The 24,942-nt window shown below is 35.9% G+C and overlaps 1 protein-coding gene across 1 annotated transcript in view; it reads left to right on the top strand.

The window, feature by feature from the left end:
* Positions 1-915: 915 nt before the first annotated feature.
* The window catches only part of LOC144353147 (cortactin-binding protein 2-like), a 90,344-nt gene continuing 66,317 nt past the window's right edge, over positions 916-24,942 (top strand). The window contains exons 1-2 of the mRNA XM_085496645.1: positions 916-1,234; positions 1,548-1,658. Of these exons, the coding sequence (XP_085352771.1) occupies positions 1,181-1,234; positions 1,548-1,658 (165 nt within the window). The 5' untranslated portion in view covers positions 916-1,180. The remainder of the gene's footprint in view (positions 1,235-1,547; positions 1,659-24,942) is intronic.

The raw sequence follows: 24,942 nt of genomic DNA, 5'->3' as shown, positions 1-24,942 counted from the left end.
CCACCATATGACCAATATAAGTAAGAAAACTTGGTATTCCTGTGTACAATATTTACATTACGCTTATAGAATTTATCATATCTGTGTTTATATGTTTTGTGCTAGGCAACAGTTCTGGACAGTGAATGTCACTGTTGTCTCTCCTGACTTTTTTTTCTAATGTGCAATTTTCAAATGCCGATGCTGGCGTTTTGCCACAGACTGACCATATTCATTTGGGACCACGTAAAAAGGTTCCGTGAAAATCTTTGTGAATCATATAAACCCTAGTCAAATAGTAGACCGATACTGTATTTTAGCTAAAAACGACTATGAGCATCCTAGACTATGTTAACCATATTGTTGTAAAAGCATATGTATTTATGTTAGGCCATGGAACTAATGTTTAGTTCCATGGTTAGACCGGCACCCTAAAATTCACGTAAAAAAAAACCCTAAAATCAACGAAATAGTTGTTATATGGTAGACCTTGGTGTGACATGGTTATATTGAGTATTTGTCACAAACCATAATTTGAAATTGTTATTTCAAGGACAATTCCCAGTTTATTTTAAACCTATTTTATAAACTGTGATTTTAAAATAATAAAGGTAGTCATAATATTCGACAAACGTATTTCAATCTTTATTTGCAGATATAACAACAAAACCGACACATTGCTACAATATTATTAATTTATACTTGGTTGGTTGAATATAGCGCCCCCATTTATACGTAAAATTATATTGTGATGACAAGTTCGCTATACTAGACATGGTCTAATTGAAATTTATAAGAAATAAATGGAAACGAGTGTCAGTAATCTAATTGTTGCTGCAGATGTCCACATTCATTTGTTTAACGTGCACCACGCGAATGCAAATGTGATTGATCGTTGTTTACCTTAATTGTCACGTGATCTCCCTGATGTAAACAACCTGGAAGTCGCCGCCATTTTGTGCAGACACTCAAAAAAGCTTTCAATGGAATTTGCGAAGTTGTATATATTGTCCGTTTCAAATTCCTAGACAATTTTGATGGATTTTTCCCAGAGATTTTGGACGAGCTCGCCTAGATGACGAACCCATGTTGTATAGTCAAAGAAGAAAGACTGGAAAGTGGCTGTTGGTGGTGATTTGGTGTATTTTTTAGTGCTACGACTACCCGCCGCATATTTGCGGCATATTTTGATGCCAACAACATGGCTGAGCTCGGGTTAGCAAATAGAGAAATGCGGAAACCGAAAGTTCAGAAGGTATTGTTATTTTGAGTTTTGACTTAAGTTAAACAAACTTTTTACAATTAATTGATTGCGATGTTATGTGGAATTTAGTCGACATTGTCGTTTTTGCTGTATACTTATCTGTATACTTATATGCGTTTGTTGATGCACGGACAATATTTTGAACTCGATGACAATCTTGGGCGACCATTGATTTTGACAGTTCATTAATTTTTCATTGGTCTCATCATGTGTTCAGTGTCCATTTAACTTTGATTGAAATGACAATAACTATGATGCTTCTTTGTCTAATTGATCCCTCTTTGTTTTATTCTGCGTGTTACAGAGTGTAATATCCAAAATACCACAAAACTTGACGAAAGAAGACTTACTAAAGTTACTCAGTTTGTTGGAAGGGGAACTACAAGCTAGAGATATCGTTATTTTGAACATGAAGGTAAGATTGTATGTCTTCATGCAATTGTTACGTTCTCTGGTGATAATATGTACATCCCTTGCCATATATACTAATCCTATTTTTATGTAGATTCGATCTTGTTTTAACACTTTGAGTACGTATGTAGTTTATTTCAGCTCCATTCTCTGAAATATAAACTAAGAACTGTGTTTTCATTGGATTTAGGACAGATACTACTGAAATATTGCATTCACTGGATGGCTGGCTTATGCCAATTGGACGGACACAGTCCTTAGTGATCCCACTGGTCCACTAGTACATGTATAACATATATCTCACAAGCACATTTAGTTTAAAATAATTACAATGAAAGATCACTTTGGCTAAAATATGAAATAATGCTTCATTTTGCTCTGCAGTTTACTGATTGCATTGTATTTTTGATTATTTGACTTTCATTAAAATTTATCTTTGCTGAAAACAAGTATTAAAATTAAGACCTCTATTTTTTAGCTGATTTGTCATAAATTACATCAAGATAATTGTATTTTCCCCTTGCAAGTTATTTGGCTAATTTATCCCTTTATTGAAAATAATTTGACAGTTTTTAGTTGTTCATACTGAAGCACAGTTTTTGGTTTCGTACTGGCATTCCATCGTAATACTTGACCTGTTGGTAGAGTTATACTACTGCACGTGGCTTGAACTGAACCCTTTTGTGTAATCAAAGTTCACAATATATAAATTGGTGGATTCTTGCACGTTCTCTTAGTGTATGATATGGAATATTGAATTATATGCTTTTCTATTTGTACATGATATGGAATAGGGTTTGACTTGTAAACTCACTTGTCCCAAATGTTTATTGTCTGTATCTATTGTAAAAGGCAAGTGACTTACTGTTCAGTTGTCTGAATGCTAGTTTTACTTGTCTGGGGCTATAGGACTAAGTGTAAATCCCTGTGAAGTATTATGCGCTTCCTAAAGCTTGTGCCTGAAATCATCACTGTAAGAAACACTAAATAGTTCAACAAAATGTCCACTAATTTAGTTATAGTACTTACACACATGTAGGACTTGCTGTGAATAAGCATGACAATTCTTCTGTGCACTGTTCTTGAGATTATGGGCTTGGGTGTTATACAATCAGTAGGGCAGAAGAAACAAACAATTCCAACAACCATTCCTCTTTTTATCAAAACTATTTTTTTTTATTTAATGCAAATTACTCCCTAGAATTTTTGCATAGAATCGCAGCTAATTTGCATAAATTAACACATTGTTTGGCATAAAAAATAGGGAAATAAAACAAAACCAGTTTTTTCTTTTTTTTTACTATTTATTTTATGTACAATCTATCACTCTTGTATCCAACAAAAGTGCACTGCATGTTTAGTATTGCAAATGTCTTACAGAAATACTGAGTTTTCTGTTTCTTTGCTTGGCTCATAAATCAGCAACGTTATAAAACCCTGTTCGACCCCGGTAAATTAAACATTGGGTTGATAATTCTCCCTGCTTGTTTTCCGTTTCTGTTGTTTTCCGGTTAAGTACAACAACTGTTATGAGTCACGATACTTATGCTACTATGTTCGAGCATGGATATACATGTACATCCATGGTTCGAGCATGGATATACATCCATGGTTCGAGCAATAATAGTTTTTTCTGGCTGAAATTATCCATATTTATGTCATTTTTTTATTCATTGATATTGTTCAACACAATTATGAACAAGTCAGACAAGGAGGTCTTAATTACGAATCGTCGCCATTGTTATACCACGTGAAAATTGAGGCCTTTCCTCCAAGAAATAACACTCCAAGTTTTACGTTTTTTGATTAGAATTCCTGGTTTCTTGATAAATATATTATTTTCCATTATGCTTCACTTAATTCATTCTGATCTGAGCATGATATGCGATCCGAGTGGGAAGTTCACGCTCGCTGGATCTTACGTGGGTGATGTCATTTTGAATTCACGATCACGAGGTCAAAATTGTTTACATCATAAATATATATTTTTTCACATTTTTATCTCAAAAAACAAATACATTATCAAAAATACTGACAAAAATCAAAACCTAGAATAATAGTACAATTACATTTCTAAAACACTGGAAACATGTTTCTTTTGACCCCAAGTGTGACTGTATCATTTGCATATGAATATACGTTTGGCAAAGTACGTTTGTCACCGGGGCTTACGGCTTTGTCTTTATAGAACTGCTTTGTTTTTTAAAATGATATCCAACCAATGAGAAACAACAAGGAATCCTGGGAAATTGGCGTTAATACCATGCATTTGTGGATTTAAACCATAGACCTTAGAATGAGAAGGTCTATGACTTAACTAGTTAGCCAGAAAACTTTACAGTCTGTGAGAGACTGAAGAAATCAGATAAATAATAGCATCGCGGAGGAAACGCATAGCGTCACGGGCAAATCCCATAGCGCCGCGGGCCGCGACGCTATTTTGGCCTGGGGAGAACACTGACTACTTGTATGTTCTACTCAAAAAAATGATTTTATTCATTTATTCATGACTGCTAGGAAATCCACTATAATGACAAATCTGCAAATCTTAAGTCTTAAGTGGATGATTGTGATGAAAATAAATAAATTAAAAAATATAAAAAATAGTTTGAAAAATTACCTGCCTACACAGTATTTTGTTACTGGAAACATAGGGCTTAATGAGTGTTATTCTAATCCTTATATGAGTTTATTATAGTGGACAGAACCAAAATTTAATCTGTTTAAATCAAGATACCAATGAGAATAGGATTTTGAAAAAAATATACACAAAATAAGTAAAATTTTGTAATTTTGTATGTTATATATCATGGGTTTCATTGTGTGTTTGTCAGACCAATAAAACCTGTGGTCATATCTGACTGTTAGCAAATCATAAAAGATTTGCTATTACAAGAATACTCAAGTGCAGTGTAAGCAAACATGGCAAGATAGATGTTTATGCATCAAACAAGTAAATTCTTGCCAGAGGTTATCTTGATGTCTGCTAAGGGTAAAATTGGTTATTACTATATTGGCTTTTTCAGCTAATTTCAAACTGGTTTAGCCAATAGGAAGATGAAAAATCATGAATTTGTCAGAAAATGCATTACTCTTAATATACACTTTACACATGTACATGTACCAAGCAATATGTTTTCCAGATGTTCAAGGTACATGGTAATGACATGTTTTAAAATTACTATTTTATCAGAATAATTCATGGTTTCAAACTAGCCATTGGTGATGAAAGTTGCCCAATCTTGCAGTCAAATCTAAATAAAATTCACCATTGGTGACTGGCGAAAGGTTAGCTAAAAACCAACTTATCATGTACATATTAATTTTTATTTGACACAGACAACACTGTTTTAATTCCTACCAGTAATATAGCACATGAGCATGAATAGAATATGGCCGTCACCTGTTGTCAGTATTTGTGGGCTTTGTTTTCGTCATCCAAATAGAATGGTATGTTCAGTAAGCTTTGGGTGAAGTTGAATGCTACTGTAATTATTGTATATCTTCAGTCAACCATAATGACTTAGCTGAGCTCTGATCTCTACACCAGTTTCTACTACTCTAATGTATAAATGTACTTTCTAGATATGGTTTTGAAGTTACCGTACTCGACCGTGTTAGCGCCCATGCCCGGGCAAGCGCCCCCCCCCCACTTTTGTGCAATTTTTGACTCCCATGTGCGAAGCACATAATGGGAGTCTTTGCAGTTAGTGTGTCTGTATGTGTATGTATGTGTGTGTGTGTGTGTGTGTATGTGTTTCCAACTGTTCCACTGCTATCTCAAGAACCATACATTGATGAAACTTGGTGCATAGATGCTCTGGGTCGATGCGCAGATTTGATTAGGTTTTGGTAAAAATTCATGCTCGTTAATTACCTAATTTGCATGATAATTAGCTATTTTTTAGTGGTTCCATGACTGTTCCACTGATATCTAAACAACCACTCATTGGATTTTGATGAAACTTGGTACATAGATGCTCTGAACTAATGCTAGGTTTTGATTAGTTTTTGGTAATAATCCGTGGATACTAATTACCTAATTTGCATAATGATTAGTCAATTTTTGGTTTTTTCACTGATATCTCAAGTACTAATCATCACATTTCAATGAAACTTGGTACATAGATGTCATATGACACTGCACAGACCTGATAGTTTTTATGGTAATATCAGTACATATAATTACCTAATTTGCATAATTAATTAATTTTCAGCTTTTGATATAAGTAGTGAGCATTACATTTCAATGGTACTTACATACTCAAAGACTATGCAGAGATTGATTGTTTCGGATAAATATTTGTGCATATTAATCACCTAATTTGCATAATTAGTTAATTTTCAGCTTTTCCACGGGTATCTCAAGTACTAATCATCGCATTTCAATGAAACTTGGTACATAGATCCTTTAGGACTATGCAGAGATCTGATTAGTTTTAGGCTAAATAATTGTGCATATTAATTACCTAATTTGCATAATTAATTTTCAGTTTTCTACTGATATCTCAGGTACTGATCATCACATATCAATGAATGTTTGTACATGGATGCTGTAGGACAATAGACAGACCTTGATAATTGTGTGTTAAAATCTGTACATATTAATTACCTAATTTGCATAATTAACCAATTTTAAGCTTTCACACTGATATCTAAAGTACTAATTATTCCATTTCAATGAAACTTAGTACAAAGATGCTCTAGGACAATGTACAAACCTAATTAGTTTGGGGTAAAAATCTGTTCATATTAATTCCCTAATTAGCGTAATAATTCATAATTTGTTGGTTCTAATCAAATTTCAATTAAACTTGGTACATAGATTTTCTGTTACATTGTGCAGACCTCATTAGTTTTACACTAAAATCTGTTCATATTAATTTTCTGATTTGCATACTTAGTTTTCAGCGAAGTAATTCAGAATTATTTTTAATGTGTTACAATACTCTCAGCACATGGGAGTTCTTTCTAAGCTTTCTTTGATTATATTTGTGGTCACATTCGGCAAAGTGCCCACCCCTTCAAAATGCAACTAATTTAAAACTTGGTCTTGCGTAACGAATCTTGGTAATCGTTTTTATATGATACAGCGTGGATATCGACTGCTGTGAACATGTTGTGAATGCGTAGAACACAGTAACCGTGAGTAAACTACGCTTCGACAATGACCTGTTAATACAAAAGAGGTAAATATTTCATGCCATATTCAGTTTACCTCTCAAAAATGGCTAGTTACTAGTTTTTTGGGAAAAACCATGTTGTTTATTTCGCTGAAATCAATTCTCACAGATCGTACTTCGACATCGAAGAATTGCGTCAGTACAACACAGCATTCTGATTGGTTAATAACCAACTTGACCCATTAGGTCAAAGGACGCTGCTGCAGGTCAAATCTGCAAATGCATCGTGGCGGAAAGTTTGCGTACAATCCAACACCTTCGTCAGTGGAGATAATATGACAATTTTGACTTGACTGTGTTCCAACAGACTCAAATGTTTTTAATTTCATAAATTCTGGTGGTACGTAATTAATATTGTAATAAAATGTGCATATTTTTTGTGATCATTTCTGTTTCTTCATTGTGAAAATCAATGACGACTCAACTAATTTCGTAATTTGATTTTCCCTCAAAGACGTAATCTGTCACTTGATGAATCAAATTTTTCATTTGCACTCTTTTTCGGGGGGGAGGGGTGCTCGGGTAAGCGCCCACCTCAAAAAAATCGTGATTTTCTGAGTTGAGGCCTCTGGGCGCTAACGCGGTTGAGTACGATATTATCATTGATCATTCAAATAAATATACATTATCTGCAATGGCATGGCATAGTGGTGGTGGTGGTGGGGGCGGCCAGCCATGGCATAGTGGTGGTGGGGGCGGCCAGCCATGGCATAGTGATGGTTGGGTAGTCAGCCATGGCATAGTGGTGGTGGGGCAGTCAGCCATGGCATAGTGATGGTTGGGCAGTCAGCCATGGCATAGTGATGGTTGGGCAGTCAGCCATGGCATAGTGATGGTTGGGCAGTCAGCCATGGCATAGTGGTGGTGGGGCAGTCAGCCATGGCATAGTGATGACGGGGATTTTGATGATTTTTATTATCACATATTTGTATCGGAGTAATCATTTTAATATTATACTTTTAGTAGTTTTGTTATTGTAGTAACAGCTACAAGGTTGATGCTACTCTGTTCTATCCATTGTTTGTACTGCCCATAGATGAAAGCACTGAAATGTTCATTCAAGCATTCCTATAAAGTAGGGTTTGTTCATCAAATCACTAACATAAATTCTAGCATACAAGTTGTTCAATTATCTCTAATTTCCTGTGTGCTAGCTGTGAAAGCCTTTATGTCCTTGGAGTTGTACAGCCTGACTCCTGACCTTTTAACTGCAAATTGATAATCCAGATTATTGTATATAAATGACCCGATCTGATGGTTGGAGAATGTGAATACCGGTACTGAGGTCAATGTGTGAGTCAGCTGTAGTCATTGTTGACTGGTTACATAGATTTATAAGATACGCTCATGCAACTTTATTATTCATGTATAGTGATTCACAATATAACAAGGACTTGTAAGGACATGTAACATGATGTGATGTGCGATATAATTGCCAAAAAAATAATCTGTTTCGGGTCCAAAGTTTCTATTATAAAATATCAATAAAGTCAGTCTTTTGAGTTCCATGTACTTGTCATTGAATGTATGTTTACTAATGGCATCCCAGAACACAGCGAAAATGTTTACAGAAATGTGCTTATCGGTGCATTTCAAAATAAAATACACATGCAACACATGCATTGCAAATGAGCAAATACTTCAGCTGAACAGACTGAGAAAAACATTAACTAGTTCATTGACAGACTCACTCATTTGAATTAATATTTTCATTTATGTCTTGCAATTTGGATCCTCATCTCGCATCATTCCACATGTAATCATTTTACAAATCCTTGATATTACAGATATGTATCTTGAGTTATGTCAAAGCATGATAAAATCATATAGCAACTAGTAAATGCTCAACAATTTTAATATGGTAATTCTCTCAATAATATGCTTCAACACTAATAGCTGACAATAAATGCTTTGTTTACACTAGTGGTAAGATAGTTGCCACATCCATGTTTACATTGGGTTATTTTAGCTAAATAACTGAAAGTTTGTTACATTTTTTTCACTAAAAAAACACATTATTTTCGCTGAATCGAAATGGTAATTGCTCAAGATGTTCCCAAACAACCACTGTAAAAAAAGTAATGATTTTCATTGTTCTCCCCAGTAATTTAAACCACTGTGGTGGACTAATTTGCATATCATTTGCATACCATTTACATAATAATAATAATAATAGAGATTGACCAAAGCACATTTACACCCACACAACAAATAACATATATTTTCAAAAACAAAGTGGCACATATTTATTTGCTTCATACAGTATTATAAACACTTTTCTTTTGTAATATTAATTAGTTCGGTCACAGTGCAAATATTTCTACGTTTCAGCCGGGAATATGTTCACGACTTTCATGATCTTATTTATTACAAAAACATTCTTCTTCAAAAAATTGTTGTTCATTATTCGTACCATCAGTTTCTACAACGTTTACCGTATTTATCCGGGTATAAGCCCAGGGTCCTGAACATGGAAAATTGCCAAAAAGAAGGGGTGGGCGTTTGCCAGGAGATCCCCGGCAAAAATTAAAGGAAAATTCGCGAAAATTTACAACACGCAGATCAAACTGCGGCAGGGAATAGAACGGCAAATGAAAACATGCAACGGAAATAAATGAACAATATGCAACACTAGAAGTAAAACAAAAATAATGTATTGCTTATAATGTGACAAATAAACCAGAAATAATAAAAATCGACAGTGAGGAATCATTTGAATTAAGATTTTCCCGCCGACAAACACGCCCAATACGCGTGAACTCAAAATGAATTAAAATGTCAGGGGTTAAACTGCGTAAAATGATTTCCGGTCTCGACAAATTATGAATCAACCGTCATACAAGATCAATAATAATTTACAAATTTACACAGTAAAAATTATAAAAATTCATAGCTGTTTGAAAAAAACTTCTCAGATCTTTATTTGTACGTTCATTGCCATCTTCGTCAAACTCAAAACCTTCAAATGTCCAAGTCGGCGTCACTGTAGCCGTCGAACAAAATCCCTACAACTTATTCCTGAAGTTCGTCGATATCGTCCCACACAATTTGGACTTAGCATTTTTAATCCATGGATTTCGCAGTCTGCCAGCTTGGCACTTTTCATTCATGTCTAATCATAATAAAGAGACAAGAAAAATGGGGTCGCTCTGCTGCGATGGCACACGATGCTTTTGTTTACAGTCTAGCAATCATCTTTGACCTTTACGCATCTGCTTGGCTAAGAATGACATCTGCTTATCTGATTGGCTAAGAATGACATCACTACTAGTATTTCATCATAAAGGTCAAATCGTGACATTGCTTTCTTATCAGACTCGACGCTTATTAATCACGGTGAAAGTTATCATTCAGCAATTTCCGGCGGTTGGAATGTCTCACTATATGGATATCGCGGTGGACTTGAAATAGAAAGGTTTTTTTTTATCCAACGACAGAAGAATAGTTTTCATGACAGAAATGCAATAGCGGTGATAAAAGATGGTAAAAAAGTTGTCAGTCATCGGCGTGACATTGCAAAATTGCTGGCCCCAGTTATGGATTGGCAAGCTGCTACAAAATATTTATAAAGCCAAAATAACGTGATTTGAACCATTCTCCCAGGTACGGGTTGCTACAATATTGCAACATTGTTTTCATTGTCGACGACGCCAAAGCTAAACGAGTGCGACACTTGCTTAGCGGTTCTCCTTATACGATTTGCTTGAATCGTTTCTAAGGAAGCACAAACCAAACGGTCGTCCCTTTTTAGGGCCACGACATATTTTAAAAAGAGAACTATCGTTTCTGCTTTAATATTTTTTATAGACTTGCTGACTGTTATGATTTTGAAAAAAATCAGCGGTGAACGAGCTGCCCTGAAGGCAGAGTAAGTCACAATGTGACATATAACTCAATTCACTATATTCAATTACCCACTATAGACTCCAGTCAGTCAAAATGACTATTTTGAAATGTAGGCATTAATCAGCGATTCTGCCAATGACGGAGAGATAAAATCTAGGTCAGGGGAAACCCCATGACCTCAAGATTTGTTTTTCTCTTACGTCACGAAGCACGTGACCGAGGTAATGTGGCCGCGCCATCTTACCCTGATATTCACTCTTTTGTTATCTCCGCACCGATGGGGATGAAGTCTACTAGTAGCGACTCTGCCTGGAAAGCCTGCCTTTTCCTGTCCAGGTTTCTGGCTTGGGTTGGCCGCGGGAGCCGACACTGTGGCTGTGGCCCATTTCGATTTCCCCCTTTGTGTGTATAATTTTTCACAACAAAGAAATTAAAACCTGGCGACACAGGTTAACCACGATGTTTGTTTTTTCTGCATCACCTTTACCAACTGTATTTCGCTTCCCTCATGCATGTTGTGTTCATTTTATGCTTTACCAATGTATTTAGAAATGGATAAATGTAATGACAGCAACTGAGGCTCGCCGCCAGTTTTGTCTCCTTGTTTTTTCGAGGCGGCTGTGCAGTGGTTATAATCAGAATTTACCAGCATAGAACCCGCATCCGAAATACTATTTTTGCCGTGACTGTATGCGGGGTTCAAGGTTTTTGCCTTGAAGGCACTTGTTTTTCACTGGAGTTCTGAGGCCTGGAATGTTTTCCAGAGCCATGAAAAATTGCTGAGACTGACCGTGTCGCTCGTATTTTCACAGCAAGGTAAAAATCGGTTAAAGTGAGTTGTGTGTTGGTATGAGTGGAAAGTCCTCACGCTCGACTACCGGAGATGTCGAGTAGGAGGCCTGACGGTGGAGGTACCGAGTGGGACGCAGGGCGCGCAGACGGTGTTGATGGGCGAACGTTAATCAGCCGAGGAGGAGGTAACACTTAAGGCCTCTGGGTGGGGGAAATCTTATTCAACGCTTTCCGTTGGACCAAGCGCTACCCGGTCGGTGTAGTTTCGGGATCAGACCCCAAAGGGTGGGATGAGACCAAACGCCCCCAACTGGATCCCAAGGCTCCTTCCCCAGACCCCGGTACCACAAATTTCTGTTTGGCAAACCGGATAAAGGAGGACGGCCGTGTTCCATGAGCCTTCTTGAGTTGCCAGCTCAGTCTGAGAAGATCCATCACGCTGCTGTAGTTGCTGGAGCGCATTATTGTGCACGCCCAGGACTCTCAGACCTCAGAGGCAGAGCGCACCAGCCTCCTAGACCTGGCAACACATTTACTGGTGGGTCACCGCACAGCTACGTGCGACATCCCCCAGTGTCACCTGGCTCTTCTGGCCGTGGCTACTACTGTGCAACGAGATGCAGTCTTAGACACGTGTGAGTCTGGGAGTACATCACCACCTCAGTTACGCAGACTGGAAATCTTCCACCCTATTTCATGGGGAGATAGCGGGTGCAGTCTCGGAGCTTCGGAGTGCAACGAACCAGATGGTTCAGACCGAATCCGCTAACCAGTTGGCCACTGCCAAGGGTAAACAGAGGGCGCCCCAAGCACAGAACACAGAGTCAGCCAGGAGGCAAGTGCTCATACCCTTCCGCGGGAGGGTAAAGTAGCGGCGCGACCCCATGGCAGAAGGAACCAGGTGGTGGCTCCTCATCCTCCTCGGTCTATCGTCCACCCCGGCAGCGGGGGAAGCATATTTGCTGATAGCTACGTATTTCGTTCTTTATTTTCGTAATACAGTTCATATGATAAACAGTCGTCACCCTTGCATATTTATGTGCTGCTGCAACAGGGTTTTTTTTGCAACGTTCATGTGTACGATGACCTGTAATAAATACCATAACAGCAAATAGATATAATTTCAATATAGTAATTCTTATCATCATCATATGCGTATAATTTTTCATGTTTGGATCATACATTGTATATCAGATCATTAAATGAGGGCTTGATTTTGACACAAGCCAAGTCGGTCTCAAGTGGGTCCCGACTAACATAAACGCAAGTGCTGTAAATGTGCTGCACGTGCAGAGATCCATAACATGAATGTAGCAATCGTTTCAGGTTATGGAATTGAAAAAAAGTAATCTCAAGATGATATAAAAACCAGTGGTAATTCTAAATGAATTCTGAAAACAACATTTTGAATTGCAATGAAATCGAGCAAGATAAAAGCAAAGCATGGTTGTTTTCTTAGTTTGCTCAACTGTTGATAACAGTAGACAGAAAGTCTGCAACTATTGTTTTGTGTATGTGTATTTTGAATAAAAAATGCACTAACAAATGTTCAATTCGATCTAACCAAATATACATATATGCTATGTTCATTTTTTATCCCAAACCTGGGTCTCGCATCCTTAATATTTTACTTTATCAATCCCTATAATGTATTTCAGTTACCCGAAATAAATAATTAAAGGGAACCTCAATCCAAACAACATAATGACCCCTAAAGAAAAAGCTCCACAAATGTAGGAGAATGCAATTTACAGTTTTGTTGTATCACTTCTCATTCTCTAGATATTCCATTTTTCATCAGTATTACGTAGTCAGCCATCTTGATTTTCGAGCAAAGGATTATTGGTAAAGTATGACATCATAGAATCTGTTGTCAGAAATTGAGAAAATGATTTCATCTATAAATTCAAAAGTTGAACTTCAAATTGGCTGAAAGTTTAGAAATTGGTAGCATACATGTACTGGTGCCATCCATGCTTATAAAATAGTTGTCATGGAAACAGAACTGAAAATATTTATTTTTATGTTTTTCTACCAAATGCTAAAATTTCCTTATATTGTATACAATTTACCAACGTGAGTAGGTTATATAGGTGATATATCACATGTTGAGTACAAAAGAGGACAAAAAAGTGACATTCTATATTTCACAACTAAAATATTGATTTTTATTTTTTTAACGTTTTCAACAATATCTTCACTTTATGTGTATTTGTAAAATTCCCATTTCCATTACTATATTTATATACATGAGTAATATGTACAACGAAAATTTGAACTAATTCGCATCAGTATTTCTCTTGTTATAGATGAAATAATTTTCTCAATTTCTGACAACAGATTCTATGATGTCATACTTTACCCATAATCCTTTGCTTGTGAATCAAGATGGCTGACTACTTATTAACGATGAAAAGTTGAATATCTAGAGAATGAAAACTGTTATAAAAGAAGTGTAAATTGCATTCTCCTACATTTGTGGAGTTTTTTCTTTAGGGGCTATTATGTTGTTTGGATTGAGGTTCCCTTTAACATGCAAGCACTAACTTTAGTTAAAGTTTAAAGAAAAAAGCTTGTTAAATTAACTAACCCATTTATTATTCTTAAGTTCCGGACATTGAAAGTCACTGTTCTCTCTCCTGACTTTTTTTTGTAAGTGCAATTTGCAAGTGCTAGTGCTGACACAGAAGTCAGTTCTTGTTTGGGACTACATGACAGGGCTGTGTGGCCATCTCCCTATCAAATGGCAATTTTAATGCGCTGTCCTGGTGTCAGCCAGGCTCGGTCGAACACGAGCACCTGTGGACCTTACCAAGGTTCCCCCATTCGTTAGTAAATGAATCTCAGCCAGTGGAATTGGCCTTCCCATTGAGTCTGTGGCACACTCACCCAGGGTAAGGGTTGATCCTTTGATGTTCAGCCTAAGCTAGGATTTGAACTTGGGTCTATTGTTCTTAAGTTGGTATTTTGGCTGTCACCTTGCATGATTTTGTATACGATGGTATAAAAAGGAAAAGACGAAAAGAGCAAACGCAATAAATAATTACATTGTGCCATATTTTATTAGCTAAAAAACATTGTATAGTTGGTAACACATAGCTTGGATAAACATTTCTTTTGACTTTTTTTGTAATTTTCATGTTTTCCTTGTTAATGCTGTTGGTACATGTATAGATGTAAATGTTGTGTATGAAGTGTCAGTGTTTATATACAAGCTATACTGGTACCTCACAAGCTCACATCTGTTTTGTTTCACTCATCCTGTCAAACCACCATTATGGATATATATCCTTGGGATATCAAATGATGGTACTCTTGTACATGTATATCACACCCAAAGGCATTAACCTCCAACATACCAGCCAACAAATTGCACCAAAATAGAAAGAAACATCATAATGTCCCAGGGTAGCCCTTATTAACAAAAACGGTGCATTTAAACTGTAGTCTGTTCTAATTAATTAAAAATTAATTTAAAAAACAAACAAATTTTATATTTCTCGTAACCTTACTATGATTGGACAAATTGAAATGTTTATTTTATGAAAATAAGCTCAAAATAATTTATTTCTACTTAGCTATGGTCATTCTACCAATGTTGTGTTTTTTAGCTCTGCTGTCGACTTTGTCGAGCGGAGCTTATCATATGAGTGATTGTCCGTCGTCTCCGTCGTCGTCGTCCGTGTCAATGTTTTACTTTTTCGACTTCTTCTTGAAAACTACAAGCCTGAATGCTTTGATACTTGGTGTATATGTACCTTGGGTAGACCTCTCTCAGATTTGTTCATTTCATGATGATATCTTCAATTCTCTAATTTTGGTGAATATTTTTGTCATTTTTAGTAAAAAGTGATATTTTCGACTTCTTGTTGAAAACCGCAAGTGCAATTGCTTTGATATTACATATATAGGTACTACATGTGGACCTCTCTCAGATTTGTTCATTTTGTAATGATATCTTTAATTCTCTAATTTTGGTGAATATTTTTGTCATTTTTGGTAAAAAGTGATATTTTCGACTTCTTGTTGAAAACCGCAAGTCCAATTGCTTTGATATTACATATATAGGTACTACATGTCGACCTCTCTCAGATTTGTTCAATTTGTAATGATATCTTCAATTCTCTAATTTTGGTGAATATTTTTGTAATTTTTGGTAAAAAGTGATATTTTCGACTTCTTGTTGAAAACCGCAAGTGCAATTGCTTTGATATTACATATATAGGTACTACATGTGGACCTCTCTCAGATTTGTTCATTTTGTAATGATATCTTTAATTCTCTAATTTTGGTGAATATTTTTGTAATTTTTGGTAAAAAGTGATATTTTCGACTTCTTGTTGAAAACCGCAAGTCCAATTGCTTTGATATTACATATATAAGTACTACATGTGGACCTCTCTCAGATTTGTTCATTTTGTAATGATATCTTTAATTCTCTAATTTCGGTGAATATTTTTGTAATTTTTGGTAAAAAGTGATATTTTCGACTTCTTGTTGAAAACCGCAAGTCCAATTGCTTTGATAATACATATATAGGTACTACATGTGGACCTCTCTCAGATTTGTTCATTTCATAATGATATCTTTAATTCTCTAATTTTGATGAATATTTTTGTAATTTTTGGTAAAAAGTGATATTTTCGACTTCTTGTTGAAAACCGCAAATCCAATTGCTTTGATATATTATACATATAGGTACTACATGTGGACCTCTCTCAGATTTGTTCATTTTCTAATGATATCTTCTGTTCTTTAATTGCCATGTGCATTGCTAACAGTGGAGCTATCTCAGCCGACAGGCTGCTTGTTTGATTTTATGCTCTTACTTCCAGTACTAACTTAGATGTCATTTTTCATGTCTGTAAGTTAAATGATGATTAGTCCATCAGGGCCATGTCAGCCACTCATATCTCGTAGTCTGACCAATAACTCTACAGGGCCATGTCAGACACTCATATCTCACGCTCTGACCAAGAACTCTACCAGGGCCATGTCAGGCTCTCATATCTCACGCTCTGACCAATAACTCTACCAGGGCCATGTCAGGCTCTCATATCTCACGCTCTGACCAATAACTCTACCAGGGCCATGTCAGGCTCTCATATCTCACGCTCTGACCAATAACTCTACCAGGGCCATGTCAGACACTTGTATCTCGCACTCTGACCAATAACTCTACCAGGGCCATGTCAGACACTCATATCTCACGCTCTGACCAATAACTCTACCAGGGTCATGTCAGACATTCATATCTCACGCTCTGACCAATAACTCTACCAGGGCCATGTCAGACACTCATATCTGACGCTCTGACCAATAACTCTATCAGGGCCATGTCAGACACTCGTATCTCGCACTCTGACCAATAACTCTACCAGGGCCATGTCAGACACTCATATCTGACGCTCTGACCAATAACTCTACCAGGGCCATGTCAGACACTCGTATCTCACGCTCTGACCAATAACTATCAGGGCCATGTCATGTTGTGAACATATAATTGGCTGTTTCTTTTGCTGGTTATGACTGGTTATGAACATAGAATTAGCTATTACTTTTGCTGGTTATGACTGGTTGTTAACATAGAATTAGCTGTTTTTTTGCAGGTTATGAACATGGAATTGGCTATTTCTTTTACTGGTTATGACTAGTTGTGAACATAGAATTGGCTATTTCTTTTGCGGGTTATGACTGGTTGTGAACATAGAATTAGCTATTACTTTTGCTGGTTATGACTGGTTGTTAATATAGAATTGGCCATTTCTTTTGCTGGTTATGACTGGTTATGAACATAGAATTGGCTATTTCTTTTGCTGGTTGTGAACATAGAATTGGCTAATTTTTTTGCTGGTTATGACTGGTTGTGAACATGGAATCGTCTTATTTACATGGTGGTGAATGAGCGGTTGTGAATGTGCAACACAATGTGCTTCTGTGTGTTCGTGCGTGCGTCCAAACCTGTTTCTTAGAAATGCCTGGACCAATCACAATCAAACTTCACATATACATGTCATCATACACGATATTATTTATATGCACATCAATTGTTTTCACGATCAGATTCAAGATGGCCGAATGGCTGCCATTTTTGTTCTAAAAATCATCAAAATCACATTATAGGACCTTGACATACATCATTTTGTTTTCAGATAAAATTCAAGATGGCCGACTGGTGGCCATTTTGTTTTAATAAATGTGGGTCTAGTGCCATATCTCCGACTTGCTGTGACTGATTATGTTCAAATTTTAAATATTAATTATACATCATGTCATAGATATACAGATATATTGGTTTGAAGATCCCATTAAAAATGGCCAAATGGTGGCCATTTTTGTGCCAAAAAAACATCAAATATCAAGCATTTCTGGCATTTATAGATGGATTTTGTTCAAACTTGGTACATACATTAGACATTAAGGGTTCCTGATGCTCGTTATTTTATTTTTTAGATCGGATTCAGAATGGCTGACTAGTGGCCATTTTGTTTTAATGAATGGGCTTCTAGAGCCATATCTCTGACATGCTTTGACTGACTATGTTCAAATTTTATATATTCATTATACATGTATTCAAAATGGCTGATTTTGTTTGCTGTTCCAGAGTAATATCTCTCAATACTCGTTTGACGATCAGATACAAATGTAATCATATTCCTGACATCTTTATATGTCAGCTATATTACTATAAACAAAACTATATATCTTAAATTTGATAACTAACTGGGAATGTGCCATGCATGGCTTGTTTTATAATTAATATGAATTTGTATAATGTGATTAGTCATGTAGAATGACAGTTCTTACCACCTGTTAAAAATACAGAAATGGAATTGTTCTTATCAATAGTTCCTTAGCAACTCCTGTTGCTAATGGTGGAATGTTCATGAGGTCACAATTGAAGAATGTTTATATAGTAACACTTAACATTATAACAGTCACCCAACAGGGATGTTTGTACAGTGTGTGTATGGAAGGGGGCTGAGCAGGGTACATGTGAGTGTTTGTGTTGAATATTACTGTCATGCATTCATAGGAGGTTAACATAGATACATAAATTATGCATTCACCAGCTGCTTGTTAATATGTCAACTAAATGTCAGTATAATATGATCTACAATATAAGCATCCATGTATATGCCTAAATCATGTTTATTATTCTGAATATATAGCATTCAACCATGGCTCTGATAAATACAAAGTTATCACCTGTCATGATCAACGTCATGATGTAACCACAGAGCAAGATGACAACTTTTAAACTTTAAAATGAATGTTGCTATAGTCTGTTAAAACAAGTAAATTACTATTCAGTTCCAGTCAAAATGGCAGTTTTACTTGTACATGTACTACCATGTACTGCTCTCATTTCATTAATATCACTAGCTTTTCTGGACAGTGTTACAATGTACCATTCTCATTTGTATTTCACTTAATTAACAACCAGTTTACCAGTATTATTGGTGTTGTCATATGTAGTGGAAGCGTTAAATGGAATATTATACTATGACATGTATATGCACACAGTTTAAAGAATTGCTGGTAGCCTTTAAATATTTCTGTACCATGTCAGAGATGTCTGTGGATGACATGCATACGTATGCAAGACAACATTGCAATTCTATCATTCTCTGTGTTGACATCATTATTGTTGCAGTCTGAAAACATGGACTTATGGATTGACCTTTGTGTGTGTACAAAATGTATGTGTGTGTGAATATCTCTACCACATTCAAAATTCACAGTTACATCATACAGCTTGGGATACATATGCATGTGTATTCATTTCATGATCTGATTCAAGATAACAGAATGGCAGCCATTTTAATATTAAAATTCATCAAAATCGAGCATTTCTGCCATTCTGGAGCCGGGTCTCAGTTGTGTATGGATGGATTCATTCAAACTTAGTATGTACATTAGACATAATGAGACATATATGCAAGTCATTTTGTTTTTCACAGATGGGCATCCATTGACATGCCTTGACCAATAATGTTCAAACTTTATAGGCACATCACTCATTTGTTTGAAGATCAGCTTTAAGATAGCCAATTAGTCCACATTTTAATGTTAAAATTCTTCAAAATCAAACATTTCTGCCATTTTGGATCCAGATCTTGGTTATACATGGGCTGGTATTGTCCATCGTGGTACGTACAATGAACATACATGTATATATAACAAGACCATATTTTTCAGATAGGATTCAATATGGCTGAATGCAAATTGTGTTCTAGAGCCGTGTCTCTGACATACATGTACATTGACTGATTGCTATCAAACTTTACAACAACATGACATGAAAAGAAAGAAATAGAATTTTCTCATCCTCTTACTTCCTTACTCTCATGTAATTTTGATTCAAAATGGCTGACTTTTAGTTTTTTAGCTCCGCTGTCGACTTTGTCGAGCGGAGCTTATCATATGAGTGATTGTCCGTCGTCTCCGTCGTCGTCGTCCGTGTCAATGTTTTACTTTTTCGACTTCTTCTTGAAAACTACAAGCCTAAATGCTTTGATACTTGGTGTATATGTACCTTGGGTAGACCTCTCTTAGGTTTGTTCATTTCATGTTGATATCTTTAATTCTCTAATTTTGGTGAATATTTTTGTCATTTTTGGTAAAAACTGATATTTTCGACTTCTTGTTAAAAACCGCAAGTGCAATTGCTTTGATATTACATTTATAGGTACTACATGTGGACCTCTCTCAGATTTGTTAATTTTGTAATGATATCTTTAATTCTTTAATTTTGGTGAATATTTTTGTCTTTTTTGGTAAAAACTGATATTTTCGTCTTCTTGTTAAAAACCGCAAGTGCAATTGCTTTGATATTACATATATAGGTACTACATGTGGACCTCTCTCAGTTTTGTTCATTTTGTAATGATATCTTTAATTCTCTAATTTTGGTGAATATTTTTGTCATTTTTGGTAAAAACTGATATTTTCGACTTCTTGTTAAAAACCGCAAGTGCAATTGCTTTGATATTACATATATAGGTACTACATGTGGACCTCTCTCAGATTTGTTCATTTTGTAATGATATCTTTAATTCTCTAATTTTGGTGAATATTTTTGTCATTTTTTGGTGAAAAGTGATATTTTCGACTTCTTGTTAAAAACCGCAAGTCCAATTGCTTTGATACTACATATATAGGTACTACATGTGGACCTCTCTCAGATTTGTTTATTTCGTGATGATATCTTCAATTCTCTAATTTTGGTGAATATTTTTGTCATTTTTGGTAAAAAGTGATATTTTTGACTTCTTGTTAAAAACCGCAAGTCCGATTGCTTTGATATTACATATATAGGTACTACATGTGGACCTCTCTCAGATTTGTTCATTTTGTGATGATATCTTCAATTCTCTAATTTTGGTGAATATTTTTGTCATTTTTGGTAAAAAGTGATATTTTCGACTTCTTGTTGAAAACTGTAAGTCCGATTGCTTTGATATTACATATATAGGTACTACATGTGGACCTCTCTCAGATTTGTTCGTTTTGTGATATCTTCAATTCTCTAATTAATTTATTTTGGTGAATATTTTTGTAATTTTTGCTAAAAAGTGATATTTTCGACTTCTTGTTAAAAACTGTAAGTCCGATTGCTTTGATACTATTCATATTGTTCATTTTCTAATGATGTCTTCAGTTCTTTAATTGAAATGTGCATTGCTAACAGAGGAGCTATCTCAGCCGATAGGCTGCTTGTTTCATTATTTAAGGTAGAGATGCAGTTTATTTGGCTTGCTTTTTAATTGAGTAATTAGACAATGAAGATGGTATTATATATCCAGCATGTTATATATTTTCTGAAAGCTTATTATACAAACTTTGTAAAACTTGTCTTTATTTTAAATATCCAGAATGCGTTTTTGATTTTGGGTCAAAAATATGCTTTTTTGGACAAAAGTGGTTTAAAAAAAATTAGCTCAAAAACTTCAAGTCCGGTAAAATTACATCACTGGATACCTTGGTATACTACTAATTCAAATGCGTCCACTCATCTCTCTAACGGCTTTCAAAGTCGCACAGCATGACCTCAAAGTTCACTCTTTTCTATTTTTGCATAATTTATATATCCATGTTAATTGCGGACTTGTTATTTTTGTTCCACTCGCAGTAATAAACTGTCCGGACGCATTTTGAAGGGGGAACACCTTGTCAATAATGTGTGAACATTTCGAGGCAAATGGCCAAAGCGTCTATCAGCTATTTTAATTTAAACCCCAAGAATTCATCAAAAATAGAAGACGAGAAAAGGGCTAATTTGCATATTTGCGCGTTAAACCGGGAATTACTGCTTTGTCATACTTTGTCATACTTTCTAGACTATTGAAATTGAAAGTTAACGTATAGACATAGACATTTTATGTAAATTTGTTGGACCAGAACAACTGCTCTTGAATATATAAATCAGAAACACGTCATTTATACATTTGTACCAGTGTTTTGATGGGGTCGGTAAAAACACGTGTCAATGCCCAGTAAACATGACGTCATCTCATGAATAATTAAACAGGGGGCGGTCCTAGGAAGGTGACTTTTTATCACGATCAAAACAGCATGGCTTCTCTTCGATGTATTTTCAATAACAAATCTACGAGTATTTCAGAGCCTATGGTTTACCGTGAAGAGTACAAAGTGGGATATTAAATTAATTATCCTTGATGATTTTTATGTAGTATTTAGAACCAACTCCAGGAAGCGAACGCACAATAATGAATAATTGCGTAATCCTCGAATCGAAACGCGAGGCACAGAAGTTTTGTTCAGCGTTTCCAATCCCATTTTCCCACTGCAACATATTTGTTAAAAGAAATATTTGAATTCTGTTCGTTTTTTAAGGAGGCAATTTTTTTTTTTTTTTTCCGATTTTGGTAACGCCTTATTCAGGGATTTTCTAAGACAGTCGCAGGCAATCAGCGCACGGATGTACGTACTAGTACAAAACATGCTGTTGTACTACCGGCGACGGTCGCTGCAAGGAGAGAGCTCCAGTTTTAAAATTTCGACCGGTTTTAAATAATTTGTGTTGGAAATCTGACATGACATGAGTGCAAAATTAAGGTGCATTTTCGAGCGGTCGAATTTTTCTGAATAGAAATCAGCAAATGAAAAAAAATAGAAGTGCTAAACAGTGTGCTCGTTAGTTTAAAAAAAAATGGAATGTCCGTCAAATTGACGTAAACTTCCCCATTTTTCACGGAAAAAGCAAAGGTCGTGGTTGAGTTGCAGGCTAAAGAACTCAAAAATCAAAACAAAATCATCAATCAGTAAGTATTATGACAAGGAAAACAAAACATCAGACGCGGAGAAGCGTCAGCGAGAAGCGTCAGCGTGTCAAAAGAGTTGTTAATGTATCAAGTTACCTCTCTCTGTGATTTATTTTTCATTGAAATTATTTGGTTGTTTTCAATTAATTTTAGCGTACCTCTGCAATTTATTTTAGCATTGTCAGTTGTTTGTTTCATTGAATTAAACGGAGTTCGTCCGGTTGCAAACAAAGCTGTCTCGCACCACCTAGCACCTAGCATTGGACAAAAGATACACGAAAGTTTGTATCTCCCTGACCCAGTGCAATATATCCGGTTAGAATCAAAGCTCACGTGTCCCGTATTTGAGGGACCAGATTCTGCCGTAAATTCGGGATGGGATTTAGAAAAAAAAAATAGGACTTTTAATGTGTATTTTGGCGCCATTTTCGGACATTTCAATCATTCCTGATGCCTAGCTAATATAGAGTCTAAGTTTTACCGTAGTCATTGACGCCTATTCAAGAGTATGATGTTTATTGTGACTAGCGTGAATGGGTAAGCTTCGTTTCGACAATGAGCTGTTATCACTGTGAACAATGTTAAATTATTCTTCACATGCTCAGTTTATTTTTTGAGAACAATTATTTAAAAATAAAATCTCTCAGTCAATCAGAAACTCGGATTCACGCCTTCAGGGAAAGTCACGTTTAGACGCTCACATCGATTTTGTTTTTCGTTCGGCGGGCTGATGCCTTCAGTGTAGCTTTTGCCTCTTCCGACATAGAAATCATCTGAATCTTCTTTCTACCTCTCTTTCTTTTCACACCACGCATAATGTAATGATAAAAATTAGGAAAAAACGCTGAGGAAATATAATGTTTGGTTTGCTAGCGAGCGATAACTGATTCGAGAATAATTGCACATGCGCGTGAATTGAATGAACTATGACCCGTACAATCTCGATATGCATATTGTCAATCAAAGGTCCTGTTATTTGCTTACTCATGCAAATTAGGCAATTGGACATAAACATTGCCACGTGTGAGTGTTTTTTATTTTTAACCAGAAAATAAACAGCAATTTTAATGGTGTTCCAATAAGAATTCATTGGTCAAATTTTCACAGAATGTTCTTTAGATAAAAATCTATATAAAAAACGAAAAAAACTATTTTTGATTGAAATTCACAAATAAACTGCATCTCTACCTTAACTAACAGGGTCTGACTTGTTATATATACCAGTTAGTACTGTATCTGCTCCATTGGTATATTATAAGTAGGACAAATAAGTCATATTTTAACGTTTTAGAACACAAGCAATGTTCGGCTTTTATGCACTTCTGTGCCTAAAACATAGCAAATACTGTTTGCGTATTTGCTTTCTCTGGATCTGATCTTGTAGTTTAGTGAGTAGCATACAGGTCAGAAAATAGTATCCCTTAATACCAACTCAAGTATATATCCAACTTTGTAGTGTAGCTATAATGGCAGTAATCTTAGAACTCTTCTATGATTTATGATATTTAGAAGATTTTGGCACATCACAAAATAAAGAACTGATCAAAATTGGTCAAATTTGTATTCTGTCCACTTTACTGAGTGGCTGTTATAGCATATTGCTGGCTGGGTCCTATGTCACAGGGTACCGAAAGCAGACTCTTCTTTCATATCTACTGTCTTTGCTTTATACTGTTAATGGTTTTGGTGAAGAGGTTAAATCCTCTGCACTATAGAGATTGCATCTAAACATTACTAGTCATCGTCCGAATCGCACAGTTTCGCTAAAAGCCGGTCATTCATAACCGGTCCAGGAACCCGTCTGTGATCGTGTTAGGAAAAGCTGTATTTCACTGCAGCTAAACTGAGTCATTTGATTGGACTCGCCAAGGTGCTGGCGCCACCAATCAGAGTTGCTGTATCATAAATGTGAAGATCGGGGAGCTCATCACAGATTAAAACAATGGCCGCGTGTACGCTTTGCGCTGAGTCAAGAATACATGTAGGTCTATATTTGTTGACACGTTTCCAAAATTTCTTATTCCAATGTTGAATATTGTTTGTGGCCAAGTGATCGAATGAGGACGATGGAATGTCTAAATATTTGTGCAAACTGTGTTTTAGTAAACTAACAAAACTGTCGAAACTGATAACATATCGACTTGCCCGATTCGATCTTCGTTGCAACACAGTCGAGGGA

This window comes from Saccoglossus kowalevskii, chromosome 3, assembly GCF_978046115.1.
Source record: "Saccoglossus kowalevskii chromosome 3, keSacKowa6.1, whole genome shotgun sequence".
NCBI classification, from domain to species: domain Eukaryota; kingdom Metazoa; phylum Hemichordata; class Enteropneusta; family Harrimaniidae; genus Saccoglossus; species Saccoglossus kowalevskii.
The sequence above is the reverse complement of the archived record's forward strand: the minus strand, read 5'-3'. Positions and strand labels throughout refer to the sequence as shown.